At 34.5% G+C, this 18,974-nt stretch overlaps 1 protein-coding gene across 2 annotated transcripts in view; it reads right to left on the bottom strand.

Moving 5' to 3' along the window:
- Positions 1 to 18,974, bottom strand: part of LOC113111945 (protocadherin-15) — a 232,806-nt gene that overhangs the window by 119,507 nt on the left and 94,325 nt on the right. For both annotated transcript variants that reach the window (XM_026277216.1, XM_026277217.1), the window contains exons 14-19: positions 17,764 to 17,913; positions 16,525 to 16,718; positions 14,358 to 14,490; positions 13,089 to 13,168; positions 8,355 to 8,448; positions 690 to 818 (exon numbers count right to left, since the gene is read on the bottom strand). In XM_026277216.1, the coding sequence (XP_026133001.1) occupies positions 690 to 818; positions 8,355 to 8,448; positions 13,089 to 13,168; positions 14,358 to 14,490; positions 16,525 to 16,718; positions 17,764 to 17,913 (780 nt within the window). The remainder of the gene's footprint in view (positions 1 to 689; positions 819 to 8,354; positions 8,449 to 13,088; positions 13,169 to 14,357; positions 14,491 to 16,524; positions 16,719 to 17,763; positions 17,914 to 18,974) is intronic.

Genomic DNA, 18,974 nt, shown 5'->3' with positions numbered 1-18,974 from the left:
AAAATCTGTGTTGGTAAATAAGATTGCCCTGTTTTTCCCATTTGCATTTGTTTCTATTGAAAAATTGGGTTTTGGCTGCAAATAAATAAATAAATAAATAATGAAAAAGACAATTTTTTTTATATGAATGCAAATAAGCAAGACATTATAGGTGAATGGTAAAAATATTAACCATAAAACTCATATTATTTCTCATATTTTTTTAGTTATATAATAGGTTTGTGTGAAAAACTGCTCAGAGATGATGATTTATAGTAAATAAAAGAAATGTTTATCTGTATCTCTCACAAACAATACATCTAATATATAGTGCACAATATTACTTTTGCTTTTGTGTCTTTTCTGAAACTTAAAATAATTAGAATAGGTTTAAAATATGCCTTTGCAATTCAGTTTCTTTTTTCATGTGTTGCATAAAAAAAGTCATGTGGTTTCGCAAGCGACACGAGGGTGGAAAAATGACTTAGAATATTAATTTCTGGGTGAATGACTCATTTAAGTCAACAACAAGTGATGATAGATCAAAAAAATGTATAACCACAAAGTTACACTCTTAAACTCTGAAGTATAAACTTCAAGATTCCATCTTCTCTTACTCCAGAGGGCAGAAAGCAGCTGCAGAGCAAATAGTTTAGAGATCAAACAGCAAGAACAAGTAGAAAGAATTTTGAATGTGTTTGGGGTCTTACCTTTACTTGACCCACAAAAGCATTTGCCTCTCCCTCTTGAACTGTGAGATTAAGGGGCAGCAGAGGATCGAACTCAGGGTCATTATCATTGACATCAGTCACCATTATATTCACCGTAGTGGTTGAGGTCTGAAAACAAGAAACCTTCAGGTTACTTCAATCATTACATGGATGACTCTAATATAAACATTTTCCAGAGTTCCAACAATGTCACAAAATCTGAAATGCGGACCTTGAGGCATTTGTGTGATTTTGTCTGCTATCAGACTTTCTTGGCTTTCACAAATAATTATCCATTAGCACTGATTAATTTACACAGAACTTGCGAAATTGCTAACATATTTGCATTCATCATCAAGCTATGAATGGGGTCTAATGAAAAATATCCACAGCTGTTGAGCGGATTAGTGTTTCAGAGTATAGATCGCCTCAAATTGATGGCTGCAACCAAATTAGCATGCTGGCAGGGAGAATTCCATCTACTCACTAACAACAATTAACATCTACGTACATTCACAATAATTCACAAAATGTTTCAAGATGAGGAATGGAATCATAACATTTAAGCAGTCATACAATATAATTAGCATACCTCTATGCTAATATAGTTTGACATTATTATTTTAGGGGAGTAAAACTACAAAGAAAAAGTAAAACTACAATGGCAACATAACATTTTCGTACTATATTTATACATAGAAATGTAGCAAGGACATCAGTTAAATTGTCCATGTGACAGTGATTCAACCGTAAATTTATGTAGCAACAAGAATACTTTTTATGCACAAATATACCATTAATAACAATTTATTCCACAATTCTTCTCCAGAGTTACCATCTTCCTCCATTTTGGAGAGTGTCCCAGAATGTAATCAACGTAATCAGCATTGTTTACATTCAGCATTCGCACCCTTTCTACTGAACGTACACAGCGCTGATTATGTTGATTATGTTCTGGGGTATTCTCCAAAAGATGGTAACTCGGGGAGAAGAACTGTTGAATAAATTACAGTATTATTGTATTCTTTGTGCACAAAAAGTATTCTCGTAGCATTGTAAAATTATTGTTGAACCAGTGATGTCACATGAACTATTTTACCAATGTCCAAGAAAGACAAGCGAACAAACAAATAAATGGATGAACATACAAAAACAAATTTACAAACAAGTGAATGACTGAAGATTTTTTTGATGTTCTCACCAGGTTGCACAAACAGACAAGCAATAAATAAATAAAAAGTGAATCAGCCCAATAGATCAGCAGTGAATCAGTATGATCTATCATTAAAAACATCTTTTTTGTGAAATGTTTTGCTTGAAATGTGTATTTACATCCATATATATACAGGAAATTTGGATAAATAAACAAGCAGTCTAAGAAATAACTAAAAGGCAAGCGATTCAAAACCCAGCATACGGAAAAACCAAATGAAACCTAGGAATCGAGAAAGTAGGAGTGTTTCCCTTGCAACGTAGTAGCTTAGCCTCTTATCAGATCATTCTGCATTCATTTATGTTGAGTCAGAGTCAATCTTGTTACTTCCCCAAAAACATAAAACACTGGGGGGGACAATATACTAGACGTGTCAGCGAGGAAAACAAAAGTCCATAAATTGGCAGAAGGTTTTTCCCCTGCTGCTCTGACTTATTTGTTAAAGGTTTAAATGCTGGGGTATTTGGCAGATTGGTCCTGTAAATTTTTCATGTGCCGGCAATAAAGCTTGCTGAGTTTGCACTACGTTCAGGGGGTAAAATAAGGTAAGCTGATCCTGAGCTGAGATAAATGCACACAAGGTAATTGCATTTGTCAACAAAGAGGTTCACATCTTGTGATTAGGAACTGGAAGGATATCTTTAGGAGAAAAAAGACTATATTGCAACTTAATTGCTAAACCTGTGTATATCCATAATAAAATGGTATGAAATGTATTGTAGTTAGAACACTCACTTTGGTTCATCCATCCATATATGTGATTGTCCAAAGTGAGTGTTCTAACTAGAATACATTTCATACCATTTTATTATGTAAATACACACCCCTAATGCTAGCTATTAGGGGTGTAACGATACAACATCATTTTCGGTACAGTAAGGAAAAGAAATGCAAACAAATGTTAGGTTGTCTATTACTATAAACATTTTTAAGCAATTTTTTAAACTTTTTTTTTTATACTTTTGAATAAAATATATATAAAATAAAATAAAAAAAGAATAAGAAATAAAATACTGCTGCAAAGTTCTCCACTAAATAAAATACTCTCAGTCTCAAACCAATATCATATAATAAAATATAATTAAAAATATAAATAACTATGATTACAGTGCTGCATTATCAATCCCTCAGATTTCGTTATTGCATTGAATCGATCGGAATTAAGAGCAAAGGTCTGTTTAAATGCCGATGGGAGCTACGTTTGAATTACAATCGTTACAAGCCTTCACGCAACTGACACGCAGCAGAAACGCTACGCAGCCAGTGTGTCACCGGCCTTAGAATCAGCTGCAGGGCGGGATTTGCGCTGAACGCGGAGACTCCCGCCACTTAATATGTTTGTTTGGAAACACGAAAATTTACATATGTTCCGTACAAAAAATATTGCATTCGGTCATTCGCTACACACATGCACCGTACCGAAAGCCCTGTACCGAAACGGTCCGGTACGAATACACCTACCGTTACACCCCTAATAGCTATACTCAGCAACATGATCATAACTTGGAATAGCACTTGTGCAAGATTATAGATGAAGTTGTTCCTTTGTCTGAACAAAAACCAATGCTTTGTTGCATATCACAGAATATCATATGAATAATTTGTTATTTTACATTTATATTATATTGATTGACTATTTGCCATTTACCTTACATTTTAAACAGATAGAAAAGAAAGAGAAAAGAAATATGTGACATTTGCCAAGTATGGTAACCCATACTCAGAATTGGTGCTCTGCATTTAACCCATCCAAGGTCACACACACAGCAGTGAGTAGTGAACACACCCGGAGCAGTGGGCAGCTATAGATCCAGCGCACAGGAAGCAACTGGGGGTTCAGTGTCTTGCTCAAGGGAACAAGTAAATAAGTAATTAAATATCTTAATGGAACATGGTCTTTACTTAACATCCTAATGATTTGTGGCATTCATGAAAATCTATAATTTTGATCCATACAATATATTGTGTATATTGGTATTTTGATACATATTTTGAAGTACACATTCATTTAGCCTTTTTGATTTGATATATTTTCATATTATTTATTCTAATAAGCAATGGGATGGATGGTTTGAGGAATCGAATGGAGTTGGAAGGACGGATGGAGGGATCGATGGATTAAGAGATGGGATGGGATGGATGGGATTGTATGGACAGATGGGATGGGATGGAATGGGTAGATGAATTGATGGTTATTGAAAGGGAGCTAATACTGAACTGTGCCCACTTCAGCAAAGTAACCAAGACTTTGTGCCGGTAGTCAAATGTCCATGTACACCAGATAGACATCTGGCTGTATCTGCTCCTCTAACCACAGACTGGGGACTGAAGAAATCTTTCTTTTGGATTTTGTGAATCTGTCTGGCTCTTACATCGCCCTGTGCAATGCAAATAGCAGCCCACATGATCTCAGCAGGCACAGAAGTCAACTCTGAGTATGGCCCAGGGCCCTTAAAAATAAACCCATTTCCCCAACTCACCTCTGCAGAATAGGGACTGTTTAGTAAATTGGCTAATGACCAGGTGGTTTAGGAAAGGTCACTATATTTTAAAAATCTTTCATAACGCACCTTCTCCCCCAGCCTTACGTCTCATCTTCACCCTTCATTTTTAGCCACAAGAGAATCAGAAAGGTCATAGAGGGACTATTGTGAGTAAATGGGAAGATGGGAAGATGGGAATGAAACCCTCTCATCTTACTTTATTCATAAGCTAACCACACAGGCACAGAAAAGAGGAGAGATCACAGCTCTGAGAATTCTGCCAATTAAGATGTGTTTTGAATTATTCCAGCAGTTATTAAAGTATTGGAGTCACCATAATTTATTTGTAAAGGCTACGCTAATGAGACAATAAAGGCAAAGGCTTTTGACTCTGATGTAGTATAATTTCACCACCTGACAGTCACCTTGACAGTTCAGATATAAATGGAGACCATTGTGCTTAAAGCCGGACCCTTATGCACTTTCTCCCTGGAGAAGGCGAGTGATTATCCTTGAGTTTGGAGGTGAACACTTTACATGTCCTTGAAGAGGGTTGTAAATCCAGGCATCTCTTTTACTGAAGAATACTAAGAGAGATTTTCACTGCTGGTTCATCCAATAAGGGAAATAGGCTCAATGAGAGAGTGAAGCGAAAGAAGGTGCTTCATAATTAAAAAGATTGTTCGGCTCGTTTATCTCCATCATTAAGGCATAATCACTCCATTGTAAGATGCACCTCATTTTCCTCTATTTAGATCAATCACTGTGAGCCCTTTGTGAGAATGGAGTTCACAGGATAGACCAGTCGCTAGTAACTGCTAGGAGACTCACCCCATCAAAGAAAATCAAACACTTTTGCAAAAGAACGAACAAATGAACAGATGAATGAACTAAGGAATGGACAAACAGCAATCAGTGTGTGAATAAATTATTTGTTTGATTGACTCACTTCATTGATTGTTTGGTTGCACAGATTAATCAATTTTAAAGAGACTTCTCTTTACTTTCATTCTAATTCTACTTATCATTCTTTCTTAAATTTATTTTCATTTTCATAATTACATTTATATACTCCTGTGTAACAAGCATGAAAACAAACAAGAAATCAAACACTTGAAATGAATGAATAAACAAATAAACAGATTGCGTGATTAAGTAAATCAATGGTAGACGTCTCTTTTCTTTTCTTTTCATATAAACATAATGTAATATATATATATATATATATATATATATATATATATATATATATATATATATATATATATATATATATATATATATATACAGTAATATACACTGTGATATAGCCTATTCTTTACAATTTTCACCATTACAAATATATAGTACTGTTATAAAAACACAAAAAATAACTACATAACAACTATATAACTATTAATAGATTTTATTAAACAAACTGTCCAATGTACATGGAATCCAATGCAGTAATGCTAGTGAACTTAACATTATTTTAAGTATAACTGAAGATATATGGGGGAAATCGTGGCCTAATGGTTAGAGGGTTGGACTCCCAATTGAAGAGTTGTGAGTTCTAGTCTCGGGCCGGACGGAATTGTGGGTGGGGGTAGTGCATGGACAGCTCTCTCTCCACCTTCAATACCACTACTTACGTGCCCTATAGCAAGGCATCGAACCCCCAACTGCTCCCCGGGCGCCGCAGCATAAATGGCTGCCCACTGCTCCGGGTGTGTGCTCAAAGTGTGTGTGTTCACTGCTCTGTGTGTGTGCTTTTCGGATGGGTTAAATGCAGAGCACAAATTCTGAGTATGGGTCACCATACTTGGCTGAATGTCACTTCACACTATATTTATAGTGTTGTTATGCTTAAACTGCTGTTTTGATCAATTCAGTATTTTTTATGTTTCTGGAAGATAAGAAAGTATCTCAACTAGAAGTCTCTTATTATCACCAAGGCTACATTTATTTGATGAATAATACAATAAAGACAGTAATATTGTGAAATATTGCTTTTTTTTTTTTTTTTTTAATTGTTAATTATTGTTAATTATTAACAATTGCTAATAGTTGGAATAATTTAAAAATGTAATTTTATTTGATCAATGAGCTATGGCCGCTGAAAAATGCAGGTTTACAGGAATAAATTACATTTAAAATAAAAATATGTATGAACTTTTAAAAACATTAATTGTATAAAATGTAAACATTATCCTTAAAACAATATTACTGTTTTTATTTTAATATTTTTATCCAATAAATGCAGCCTTGGTGAACATAAAAGAGACTTATTTCAAAACATTAAAACATTGTGTAATGTATAGTGTGTGTGTGTGTGTGTGTTTATATATATATATATATATATATATATATATATATATATATATATATATATATATATATATATATAATTAAACAAATTGATTAATGAACAAATAACAATCATTGAGTGAAAGAATGTGACTGTTTACATGACTGATGATAGTCATTAGACATTAGCATTAGTTTCTCTTCAGGAACTCGAGCTGCATCAAATGCGCTTTGGGGAACATGCCCAGCGTGAGCGACTCTGAATATTGTGTGTAATCAGTCCAATGGAAGAGCGTGACGTCACAGGCGGGGTGACGTAAGTGACCAGGAAGCTATAAAAGCATGTGCCACGCAGCTGGCATCAGCTTCACGTCTTTCAGCAAGCGCTCTGTGTGTGAATGTCACTTGTTTGTCTTGTGAGTCTCATTTACTGTTGTCTGTCCAGTTAGAGCTCCTAAACATGCCAAAGAGCAAGCCCAGGGTTACAGAGGGCAGCCTCTGCTGGGGTAGAGCGGTACACACCGCAGTACACGGTGCCCGTCTCGCCTCAGCGTCCTCTGGGGGCCGGTCTGCCAATCCTTCCAGTGTTCCAGGGCGCAGCGGTCCCCAGCGAGCATCGGTCTCAGTATCTTCCGCCCGTGCGCGTAGCGGGGCTGAGACGCTCGCCACCCCTGCGGGGGCCTCTTACACCAGAAGTCAGTCTCGAGAGACTGATTCCCTTAGTAGATTATTTAGCAGCGTGGAATCTACTCCCAAATGTATCTCGATGGGTCCTGCACACAATAGAAAAAGGCTACCGTATTCAGTTCGGCTCCGTGCCGCCAGTATTCAATGGGGTCATTCAGACGATAGTCAGCCCCAGCCAGGGTCTGGTTATGGAACAGGAAGTTAAGTTTTTTTGTTTGTTTGTTTAAAGCACTATATATAAATAAAGGTGATTGATTGACAGGGAGTCCGGATTTTACAGCCGGCATTTCATAGTTCCAAAGAAGGATGGGGGGCTGCGTCCGATTATAGACTTGAGGGTCTTAAATCGTTCAGTTATGAGATTGAAGTTCAAAATGCTCACAATCAACCATGTTGTAGCTCAGATCAGGTTCGAGGACTGGTTTGTCACAATAGATCTCAAAGACGCATACTTCCACATATCCATCCTTCCACAACACAGGAAGTTTCTGAGGTTCGCTTTCGGGGGCGAAGCTTACCAATATTGAGTACTTCCCTTCGGCCTTGCACTCTTACCCCGCACATTCACAAAATCTGTAGATGCGGCTCTGGTCCCCCTGCGCATTCAGGACATCCGCACTCTCAACTATATCGACGATATAGACGTTCCCCAAAGCGCATTTGACGCAGCGTCTCGTTCCCTCGAGAAACTAGGGTTACATACGTAACCTAGAGACGTTTTTTTAATTTGTGCTTATGTGCAATTTTAAAAATACATTGATACAGCCAGTAGCGCTTTGATGACAATAGCGACTATACAACACTCTCAGCACACTTTATGACCATTTCTACCTCTCATCAACATGACTGATTCTGCTAGACTCTGCCTGCCATGTTGTACTGTGCCTACATGCAATGTCTGTTTAAGCAGAACATTCGATTATGATCTTTTGAATTGCAGCTTCAGAAGTTTTCATCTTCAATTGGGCATGATGGATTGACAGGCTTCAGACTTACCCCATCTGGTTTGCCATCGGAGGCTGTGACCGTTAGCGTGTAGTGATCCGTGATCTCTCTGTCCAGCGACTTCACCAGCAACAACAGGCCAGACCTGAAAGCAAAGATTATGTTGAAAACCTGCCCACAGCTCTAAGTGTTTTACCCATATGGTGGCTTTAGAGGGCAAGCAAAATGAAAGACGGAAAAGTTGTTAAAATTCAAACCATGTGCTGAGAAAACAAAACTGGAAAATGTCATATGCACAACAGGCCAAAGCCAAATCCAGACAAAATGAATCATTTTCGGCTGAAATTAGTTCATCAAATATAGGCTGGATGGAATTATATGCTGCTGAATGAGACAGCTAGGCAATATATTAATTTCTTGCAAGAACTGTGCCACTGTGAAAGGCTGAGGACATTTTATGTGTGCCTGGGGACGATTAGAACTGAATTAATTGTTGTCAGGCAACAGCAGCCATGAGTAAAACATTGTGCCCCATTCAAATGAATTCTAGAACACAGTGCATTTGGTCACATATTTACATTTGTTTCCATGGTAATGCAAGTTTAACTAAGAACTCGTGCAGCAGTGAATGAGACATACACCAAACTACACATCGTGAAAGTTGGGGGATTTTTTCTTGCCAGAGGCCAGTTTTCTTTTGAACATATTTGATTAATTTCTGCTAGTTTAAGTTGTCTGCTGGCAGGGTTAATTTTGGTGTACAAATATGATACATACACAAACAATACCAACTATTTTATCTATAAACATAAATGTATCTATTATATCAGTTTTATTTTTGTTGTAAATTAAAGCTAAATGTGGAAACTGTATATTGGTGTCAGTGTACTAACATTCATACTTTTCTGAGATAAAACATATACAGTTAAAGCTGGGTAGAAAGTAATCTGTATTACATAATTATATTACAAATTAAGTGTTTGTAATTAGATTAATAACATTTTAAATAGTCAGAATCAGACTACAGTTACTTTTTTATCAATTACATAACATAATTTACACAATAACACTAAACTAGCAATAAACAAATAAAATATTTCATTTTTTAATCAGTGTTTTAGTTTGATGTTATTTTAAAATATCTTATTTTAATTTTACATTTTTTATGATTTAATTATTAGCTTTTCGAACCTCTTGCAGTTCCTTCATGAACCCCAGTTTTGGAAACCCTGGTAATGTAATATTATATGCACTTCATGTTGTTAATAAGAACAAAGCGAATGTATTTTCTTCCTCTTGGCATTTTATATCAATATGGTACAAAATAATCCCATTTAATTATTTTTTAAAAGAGCTAGGTCAAATGTAGAGTAAAAGCAATCTGATTATATTACCTAAAATTTTATGGTAATATAATGTCTTATGTTACTAATTACAATTTGTGTCATGTAATTTAGAATCAGTAAAGGATTAAAATTTGTAAGCAATCTACCCATATTTGTATGAAGATATATTAATACTGACTACAGAAAAAAAAAATCCATTCAACTTGAAATATTGCCTAAAATTTGTAAGTTTTGGAGTGAGATGTTACGATTAACGTGTAACATTTTATTTTAAGGTGTATTTGTTGCACGCTACATGCACTTACTACTATAATAACTATTATAATAATATGCATAAGTACATGTAATCCAAACCCTATTCCTAAATCTAACAATATATTAAGTACATGGTAGTTAATTAAAATTACTCAGCACTTAAATGTATAATTACACTGCATCAAGGACAATAAAATAAAGGGTAACCAATTAATATTCACCCAAAATTAAATTTACTGAAAATACACCCACCCTTCGGCCATTGAAGATGAAGATGAGTTTGTTTGTTTATCTAATCAGATTTGGAGAGTCAGATGGATTACTTGTTGACTATTGTGATGTTTTGATCAGCTGTTTGGACTCTCATTCTGACGGCACCCATTCACTGCAGAGCATGCTTTGGTGATCAAGTGATGTAATGCTAAATTTCTCCAAATTTGTTCTGATGAAGAAACAAACTTATCTTGTTTATACATTTTAAAGAATTGTGGATAAGATGCACAGTGTATAAGATAATTATAAATTCGATTCGATTTAGATTTATTGGAAATTACCAAGATGCTGTTGGCATGCAGTTTTATAACTTTTATACTTTAAATTTAGATTTTCATAACTAAAAAAATATTAAAAAAAAAAGCAAAAAAAAAAAAACAAGAGTACTTAAATAGCTCTGATTACAGCATGTTTTTATGCCAATCACTTAGTTTTTTGTTATTCTTGATTAAAAAATGTAATTATTTTCCATCGTTTGAAGAATAACCGCTTTCCTGATCGATTAAAAAGGAACACAACTATCTCTTTAAAATAAAAATCCATTTACTTTCTGTGGTCAGTAATTTGATGTTAATTGAGATTTGTGGCAACAAAGTACTTCTATTGAAGGTGTCATTTGTGCAGAAAAGATAAAAAAATATGTGGTTTCGATACAGCATACCAATATTTCAGCACATTAAATGCCTTCTTAAATGGATAGTGAGAATTTAATGAATAAAATGGAGTGCTGATATACCATATGCAAAAGTGCCGCAACTATTAAGTGAATTGGCCCTTTCATGTTTTGAAACAGCCAATCATTCTGTCCTGACACAATATGTCCCACAAAACCCCCAGAGGACCTGTGAGATGGGTGGACACCGTTGCAGACAGTAATGTGTTCTCCAAATAAAATAAACAAATTCAGAGCGGCATCTTCAAGGCTCCAAAGCGCCTCATGTATATTCATAAAGCATTCACTGCAAAGCATCGTCTGTACATGTCTAAGAGCAGACTCACACCCTAAATGACTCCCCTACTGAACAGCATCAATTGTAATGATAACCAGAGAATACACAAGTTTATTATTGGTATTATAAGCAGCAGCTACAAAGATAAACAAAACCAGACGGGCTGTTTATGAAAAAGCCATTTATATCTGGTGATTATAAATAACTGAAAGGGAACATATCGTCACAAGACCCCCATTTTAAAGGGGTCATGGCATTAATCAATTATTATTAATATTACTATTACAATTTTAATAACAGATATACATTTATTTTGCTACTATCTTACATCAGACATAATAGATTTAACCACATGCACATAAATGTATGATTCCCCGCACATCAAGTTCAAAACGAATTCAATTTCAGGAATATGCTCTCTTCAGTCATGCTGAAGTAAAATAAATATGACATATTGAACACTAGATACATTATGAGTGAAATGTAGAAAATGCTAAGCATTTTGTTCTTTGTGTAGCACCTAAACTTTGTAGATCCTTCTGAGGAATCCCATTGTTAGAAATGAGTGGATTCAGTTTTAACAATGTCTATGATCATTCCAGTCATCTTATTCATCTCATGAACAGTTTAATGAGAGTACTGTTTCAGTGTAGATTGTTTAATGAATATATCACAACATACAGTAGTTCTGATTTCCAAACACACAGCAGTAAACATGTTGATTAATTCAAATGGTGAGAAAATGGTAAATAAATAAATAGTTACCATCAGCATAGCTTATTAAATTAAATTAAATTAAATTAAATTAAATTAAATTAAATTAAATTAAATTAAATTAAATTAAATTTTCTTGTATGAACATATCACTGAATCAACCGGGTATTAAGTGTCTTAAACTAAAGGACACAGAGGTTGAAGGCCTGAGCTATCATGCCTCATGATAGTAAAAAGTTATTAGACATATCCATTTCCAAAATGAAGCAGGTGAGTTGGCACTTTAGCCCAATCTAAGTTAAGAATATCTAAAATCCATTTAAAACTCTTACAGCTCCTCTGCTTGAAAATCATTTTGAACAGTCATTTTGAACTTTTCTGAATAATTCCACTTTAAAATTCCATTTCGCTTACTTTATGAAAGGATAACCCCACACTTCCAGCCCCCATGAAAGTGCTTTTTAAACATATACTTTATATCACCATATTCACCCTCCAGCCAGACTTTTCCAGACTCTACAGTTACACAATCCACTCGAACAGGCAGCTCTATCGTAAACTCCGCGGGGAGCGGAATGCATTGTGTGAAGGAGGAGAGAAAAGCAAGAGACTGTAACTGTGAGCGATAAGCTCAGGTAGTTCTACAAAAATAGCTATATTTGTTTTGTTCTTCATTTGCTGCTTATTGAAAGAACAGTAGCAGTTCATTAGAAGTGTATCCTGGTTGTGATATCTTGCTTAACTTGAGAACAGGATCAGAAACTTTACTCCGGGCTATGATTAAAATGCCCTTTGGTACACTGCACACTGCGGAGTATAACATGCTTTACTAACTGCATTACTAAAGAAAGAAAGTGTGAGATATCAGCCACCAAATTTAGGTTTTGCTAAAAAAAAACTTTGGGGGAATTTTGTCCCTTCACTGCAAGCAAAAACACTGAAATGTCTCAAGTTGCTTTTTGAAATGGAGGACTTAAGATTTTCATCAGTCCTTATTAATTATGTATCATGTTTGTGTCTTAATGTAATTTGCATCCAGTGCATGTCAGGACGTGGCTGACTCAAACACACAAATATTTCACGGAAAAAAAGCTTTTGTTTCTCTGTATTTTTCAGTGAATGCAAAGAATTGTGTGAGTGTGTCTGGGTCTGAATCACAATTAAAATATCTTCCCTGTTTATTCAAACCCCCAAAACAATGGATTTTGGCAAAGCAGTCTTTTTCTGGCGTTTCAAAGTAAGCTTACGTTTGGGAGACTTCAAAGACGTTGTTTGGATCTCCTCTCAGGATGGTATATGTAATGGGATCTCTTTCACGGTCGGTTGCCTGCAAATGACAGAAAGCATTTTCTGTGTTACACTGATTCAATTATGATGAGAAAGCCTCCAAACTTTGCAATCAGGAAACACAAAAATATATTGTATTTGGGCAGCTCACATATTTGGTTATATTATATACTGTATATTCTAGTGGTATTTATTTATTTAAATGCAGCATTAATGTTTTGGTAAAAAAAGTGTATGTTAATATATTTTTTATAAATGTACAGGTCACAAGTTTTGGATCTAAAATAATCAACAGTTTTTAATGTTATTAAAATATATCCTTATGCTCACCAAGGCTGCATTTATTTGATAAAAAATACAGTAAAACAGTAAGACTGGGAAATCTTATTAAAATGTTAAATAACTGTATTTAAATATATAAATATTTATATATATTTTCTTGTGATGCAAAGCTACATTTTCAGCACACATTAGTCTTCAGTGTCAAATTGTTCCTCAGAAATATTTTTTTTCTTTCTTTTTTTCTTTTCTGGAAATCAGTAATATTAATATTCTTAAAATAAATTATATATATATATATATATATATATATATATATATATATATATATATATATATATATATATATGTATATATATGTATATATATATATATATATATATATATATATATATATATATATATATATATATATATATATATAATATATATATTGAACTGACCATAAGTGACAGTAAAATAATTTACAATGTTGCAAAAGATTTCTTTTTTTTTTTTTTTTTTTTTTTTTACAATAACAAAAACCTTATGTTTAATTAAGCACCAATGATAAAATCACCAATCATTAGATCATTCTATTTTGAAGGATCACGTGACACTGAAGACTGGAGTAATAATGCAGAAAATTCAACTTCGCATTTCAGGAATAAATCTTAAAATATATTAAAATAATACAAACAATTACAATAATAATAATACTTCCTCTAAAGTGTAATAATATTTCACAGTATTATGTATTTGTTTGTTTGTTTGTTTACAAAAAATAATAATAATCAGTAATTAATAATCATCTAATAATCAGCTATTATCTTAATTATTCCAAACTTCTTACATTGTGTATACATTTATAATTATGACATTAATTAATGATTAATAATATTCAGCACCTTTTTGTTGAAACGATAATACCCTGATGAGAGTAGTTCATCTGGAGCTGATGGGTAAGTCACCTGTATGTTGAGCAGTGTGGCTCCAGTCCTCATGGCCTCACTGACCTCCAGGCTGTATACGAGCTGAGGGAAACGGGGAGGACTCTGGTTGTTGGGGGGCAGTACTTCAATATACACTGTAGTTATGGAACTTCTAAAGGAACAAAAGGAACATGATTTATATTACTTTATTAGACAAATGTGTTAAATGTCTCAGTCAAGGATACGACATGATAGCTAATGTATCCCCTCAAGCAACTAACTATGCCACACCAGCCACAAAATGATCAGAATGCACAACACGTTTCAACATATAATTTCCTAAAATGCTATGGCTCTGTTCCAAAATCAAGTGATCTGACTAAATAGGCAACACAGTAAGGCACCACAGGCACTCATGACACAAAGGCAATTTCAGAAAATAGAGAAATTTATAGATATAGAATTAGAGAACTGCCTTGTAAGAAGCATTTTTTAAATACAAGGCAACATGCTGTATAATAATAATAATAATAATAATAATTAAAAAAAAAAAAAAAAAAAAAAAAATATATATATATATATATATATATATATATATATATATATATATATATATATATATATATATATATATATATATAGGGAATATTATATACATTTTAATCCATTAACTTTTTTAAAGTTATGTTTAAAGAATGTTGTTTATTTATTACTATTTTATTTATTTTAAAATAAATTATATTTATTTATTTTAAAACATTCTTAGAAAAACATTCTCACAATGTCCTTGATGTTGTTATTTGTACTTAAACGTTCTAGAAAACATCTTTGTAACCTTTAAATAACGTTACAATCACAACATTAACAAGTATAATAAAAATATACGTTAACATTTTTATAAAATTTGGGTGTTTTTTGTAACCTTTAAAAAACATTATAATCACACACACACACACACACAAATGGATATGTAGTCTTCTTGTTATACTTAAAAATGATAAGTTTATATAATTATTATAGTTATATATAGTTATATTTTTTATATTATTTATTATATAGTTATATTTTGAGTGAAAAAACAGAACGGTAGAAAAGTGTAAAAAATGTTCTTGTAACTTTTAAATAATGTTACAATCACAACAAGAAAACATTTCAAAACAATGCAGTGGATTCATACCCTGAATTTGTTACCTGGTTATAGACGCATTACATACGTTTTTTTTTTACTTAAAAACACACTTTCACTTGGTTTCAGTTTTATAAACTGAAAGATGAATCAAACTTATTTACTGTAATCATGAGATGCAATCGGATACTGTTGATTGAGCACAAGCAGCATTTTTGTATGGACTCTGATATGGATTTTCTTTTGACAAAGAAAATCACCATGAAGCTTCCTCCAAAGATCCGAACACTTTTCTGTTAGCCTAGCTAACAATAGCGGTCCAATTCCAGGCTGTTTTCTGAATGTTTAGTGAAAACCCAACCTGGTGCTGTCATTGTTTTATGACACATTGTATCAAGGCACTCATCGGCGTGGCTGAAGCAAATTAGATCGGGGAGTATTTTCACTTTGGAATTGTTCCAGTATGATGAATTTGATGCCAGCATTCTCATAAAACTTTAAAAGAGAAAAACACGAGATGAAAATAACTATCCGGTTCTCACAAGCTCAACCGCCATCTGTCCAACACATATAATAGCACACCTGCTGCCTTTGGCTTTAACCATAAACCTAAATCTACCTCGATAAACTGGATACACAGTTTCAACCTAGGGAGAAGAACCTAAAAAATTAGCTTGATTTGTTGTGAATATAAGAAGGTTTTAAACTTGTTCCCGAACAGCAAAGTGAAACAATGCATTTCCTGAACTTCGCTTACCCCCGTTCTTTTTCTGCTTCATTCCTCTGTATTGATTCGGCAGTCGGCATTGAATTACAAAGGGCAGCGGCTGCTATGAATTGGACAGGAGGGGAGGTAGCGGCAATTAGAGTGAAAAGCCCTTCATTTCCGCTCTTTCAAGTGTCAGCTGGACAAGAGCCGGGGCCAATATTGGCAGAGTGTTCTTGGGGATATTTCCGAAGCAAATCTGTCACCATGTGGCATTGTATCGATCTCAAACTGGGAATGCGAGGTTGACTCTTCTGTTAGAGAGTGAGAGGCGCTCTCTTTTTCAACCCTCATTGGGTTTTCAGCTGATTTACCTTCTCTGGGACGCAGGGCCATTGTCAGAGGCCCTAACGGTGAGGGCGTAGGAGCGGCCCACGGTCAGGTTGACCCCAGGCAGTACGGTGATCATTCCTGTGTAGTCACTGATGGTGAAGTGTCCCTGATCCCCTGCCAAGATTTTGTAGCTCACCAACCCGTTGGGACCCTCATCAGCGTCCACTGCTGTCAGCTAAAAAAATTAATTGGAGTCGTTACTTCCGAGAGGACCTGCAAAGGTGCTTATTCACGTTTATCACTGTCCAAGCATCCCCTTTGGACCAGGCCGAATCATGAAACCTGCCAAGTACATGTCCAGGTCATGTTTGCCAGATTCACTTAAAAGATTCAGCAACTGGCTACATGGGGTTATTGGTAATTAATCAATAAAGACTATTATGGTTAATAAAATATAATATAATATGTAGTAAAATTATATAATAATAATAATAATAATAATAATAATAATAATAATAATAATTATTATTATTATTATTATTATTATTAAAATTTAATTAAAGTTATATTTTAATAACAATTTATAACAATTGTATACTGTAGTGCAGCTCTTTCTTACTCATTAAGTCTACACACAGGGAGAAAATGACTTATTTCAGAAACTTTATGAAGTTACCACTACCAGCATACAATGGGGCAGTTAACCTTTTACAAGATGCAACTTGCACTTTTTAATTTTGATTTCTGGGGTCAATCTTTCAGCATGTCAGAGCAAATCTGCGCTCTGTTCATGTTCTGATTGCAAAGGAATCAGTTATGCACACATTTCCAAAGAAAATTCCCATTAAGACAAAGATTAAACAGAGATCTGGGCAATTATTGCAGCAATAAGCCCCTCGTGAATGTGGGAACTACAGCTATTAATTCAAATGAGTGGATTAAGGGTGAAAAGCTCTGCAAAAACGATTTTGCCTTGTTTTACAGAAAAGACATCTAAACATTTCTAAAACAAGGTCAATGTATTTGAGAAGTGAAATTGTATAACATACATAATTTCGGAAACAATATCCATCGTTTCTTTTTTTAGATAGTATTTTCTACTATTTAATGTAAAAAAAAAAAACAAATATTAAAATATATTGTCAGACAATAAGGCTTTAAGTAAATTCTTGATTTTTTTTTATTTTTTTAAGGATGCTTTGATGACTTTCTTGGACCCCCAGACAAATTGCTGATAAAGACATGATTTTACAGCAGTGGAAGAGTATCTTATTGATTACCTTTAAGACTGTGTCTCCAGGCTGCATATCTGTGTAGACATCCACACTGTAGGAGACGTTGGGGAAGGTAGGCGTGTTGTCATTGGTGTCAATCACAGTGATCTCAACAGTGACTGGAGAGCTCTCCTGAACTCCATCCGAGGCAGTCATCTACAAAGAAGTAATGAAACTGTTAATATCAAAACAGTGTGAGGCAGAGAAACACACTTAGCATCGTGAGAAGAACCACATTTGGTTCTTAATTTTAAAATTACATATTGTGCACATATAAATCACTGCAAGTCAGCCATTTTAGAGAAGCAAAATGAGAAAATTGCTAACTACCTATTGGCAAAAATATACTGTGATATAAAAGGCAGATAGCCTTGTGCATTTTCCCTTTGCTTATTGTGATAGCAGAAGCCTAGCCAAATTATTTGAATTAATGCTCTTGCGTGGAGAGAACAGTCCATTGGCGGTACTCCCAACTGCTTCAATAGCTGTCAGCTAGACTAATGGGATATCACAGAGAGGTTGTGGACTGCACTGTGAGAAGGGCGAAGTGTTTCTGTCAACCTCCACATGGAATAAAAGAGCTGAAGCTCGAGCACAGAAGGAGGTAGTCAAGTCAAATATCATGAATAAAAGACAACACCAATGAAAACATGTTAATAACTGATGGTTGGATATGATTATTTTATTTTATTTTTTTCTGCTGGCAGTGCAGATATAAAGGTAATAAGTAAGCGTTAATGTACATCCAGCTGTTTTTTCTCGCAGAATAAACCCCAACAGGGTGATCAGGACCCCGACGCGAAGTGGAGGAGATATTTGAAAGCTAAGGTTCCATGAAAGGTGTAACTTTGGCCGCTGTGCCCATGTTGTGGAGATGCTGTGTGTTTCATTGTGGAAGCGAAACTATGTTTGGCCTACCGAAAGAGGACACAACTAGAAAACAGTGGTTAACAACACTTTTCCAGAACAGTTAAACCCAAATATTTAGATGTGTGCAAAGCATTTAATGGAGGAATGTTTCCTGATCCTGGGAGAGAAGACTACATTGTTGGCACTTCTGACTCACAGTCTGTAAGTGCGTATACATAAAGGATTTGCCACTGATGATTCAAACACGCGTTTTGAGCAGAGTAGAATAGCGGTTCTCAATTCCAGTCTGCGCACCCACCTGCACATTTTGTATGTTTCTCTTATTGCTTCAGACATTTGTTCTATTT

Source organism: Carassius auratus, chromosome 12 (genome assembly GCF_003368295.1).
Source record: "Carassius auratus strain Wakin chromosome 12, ASM336829v1, whole genome shotgun sequence".
Classification (NCBI taxonomy): domain Eukaryota; kingdom Metazoa; phylum Chordata; class Actinopteri; order Cypriniformes; family Cyprinidae; genus Carassius; species Carassius auratus.
This window is presented reverse-complemented; position numbering and strand designations above follow the sequence as displayed.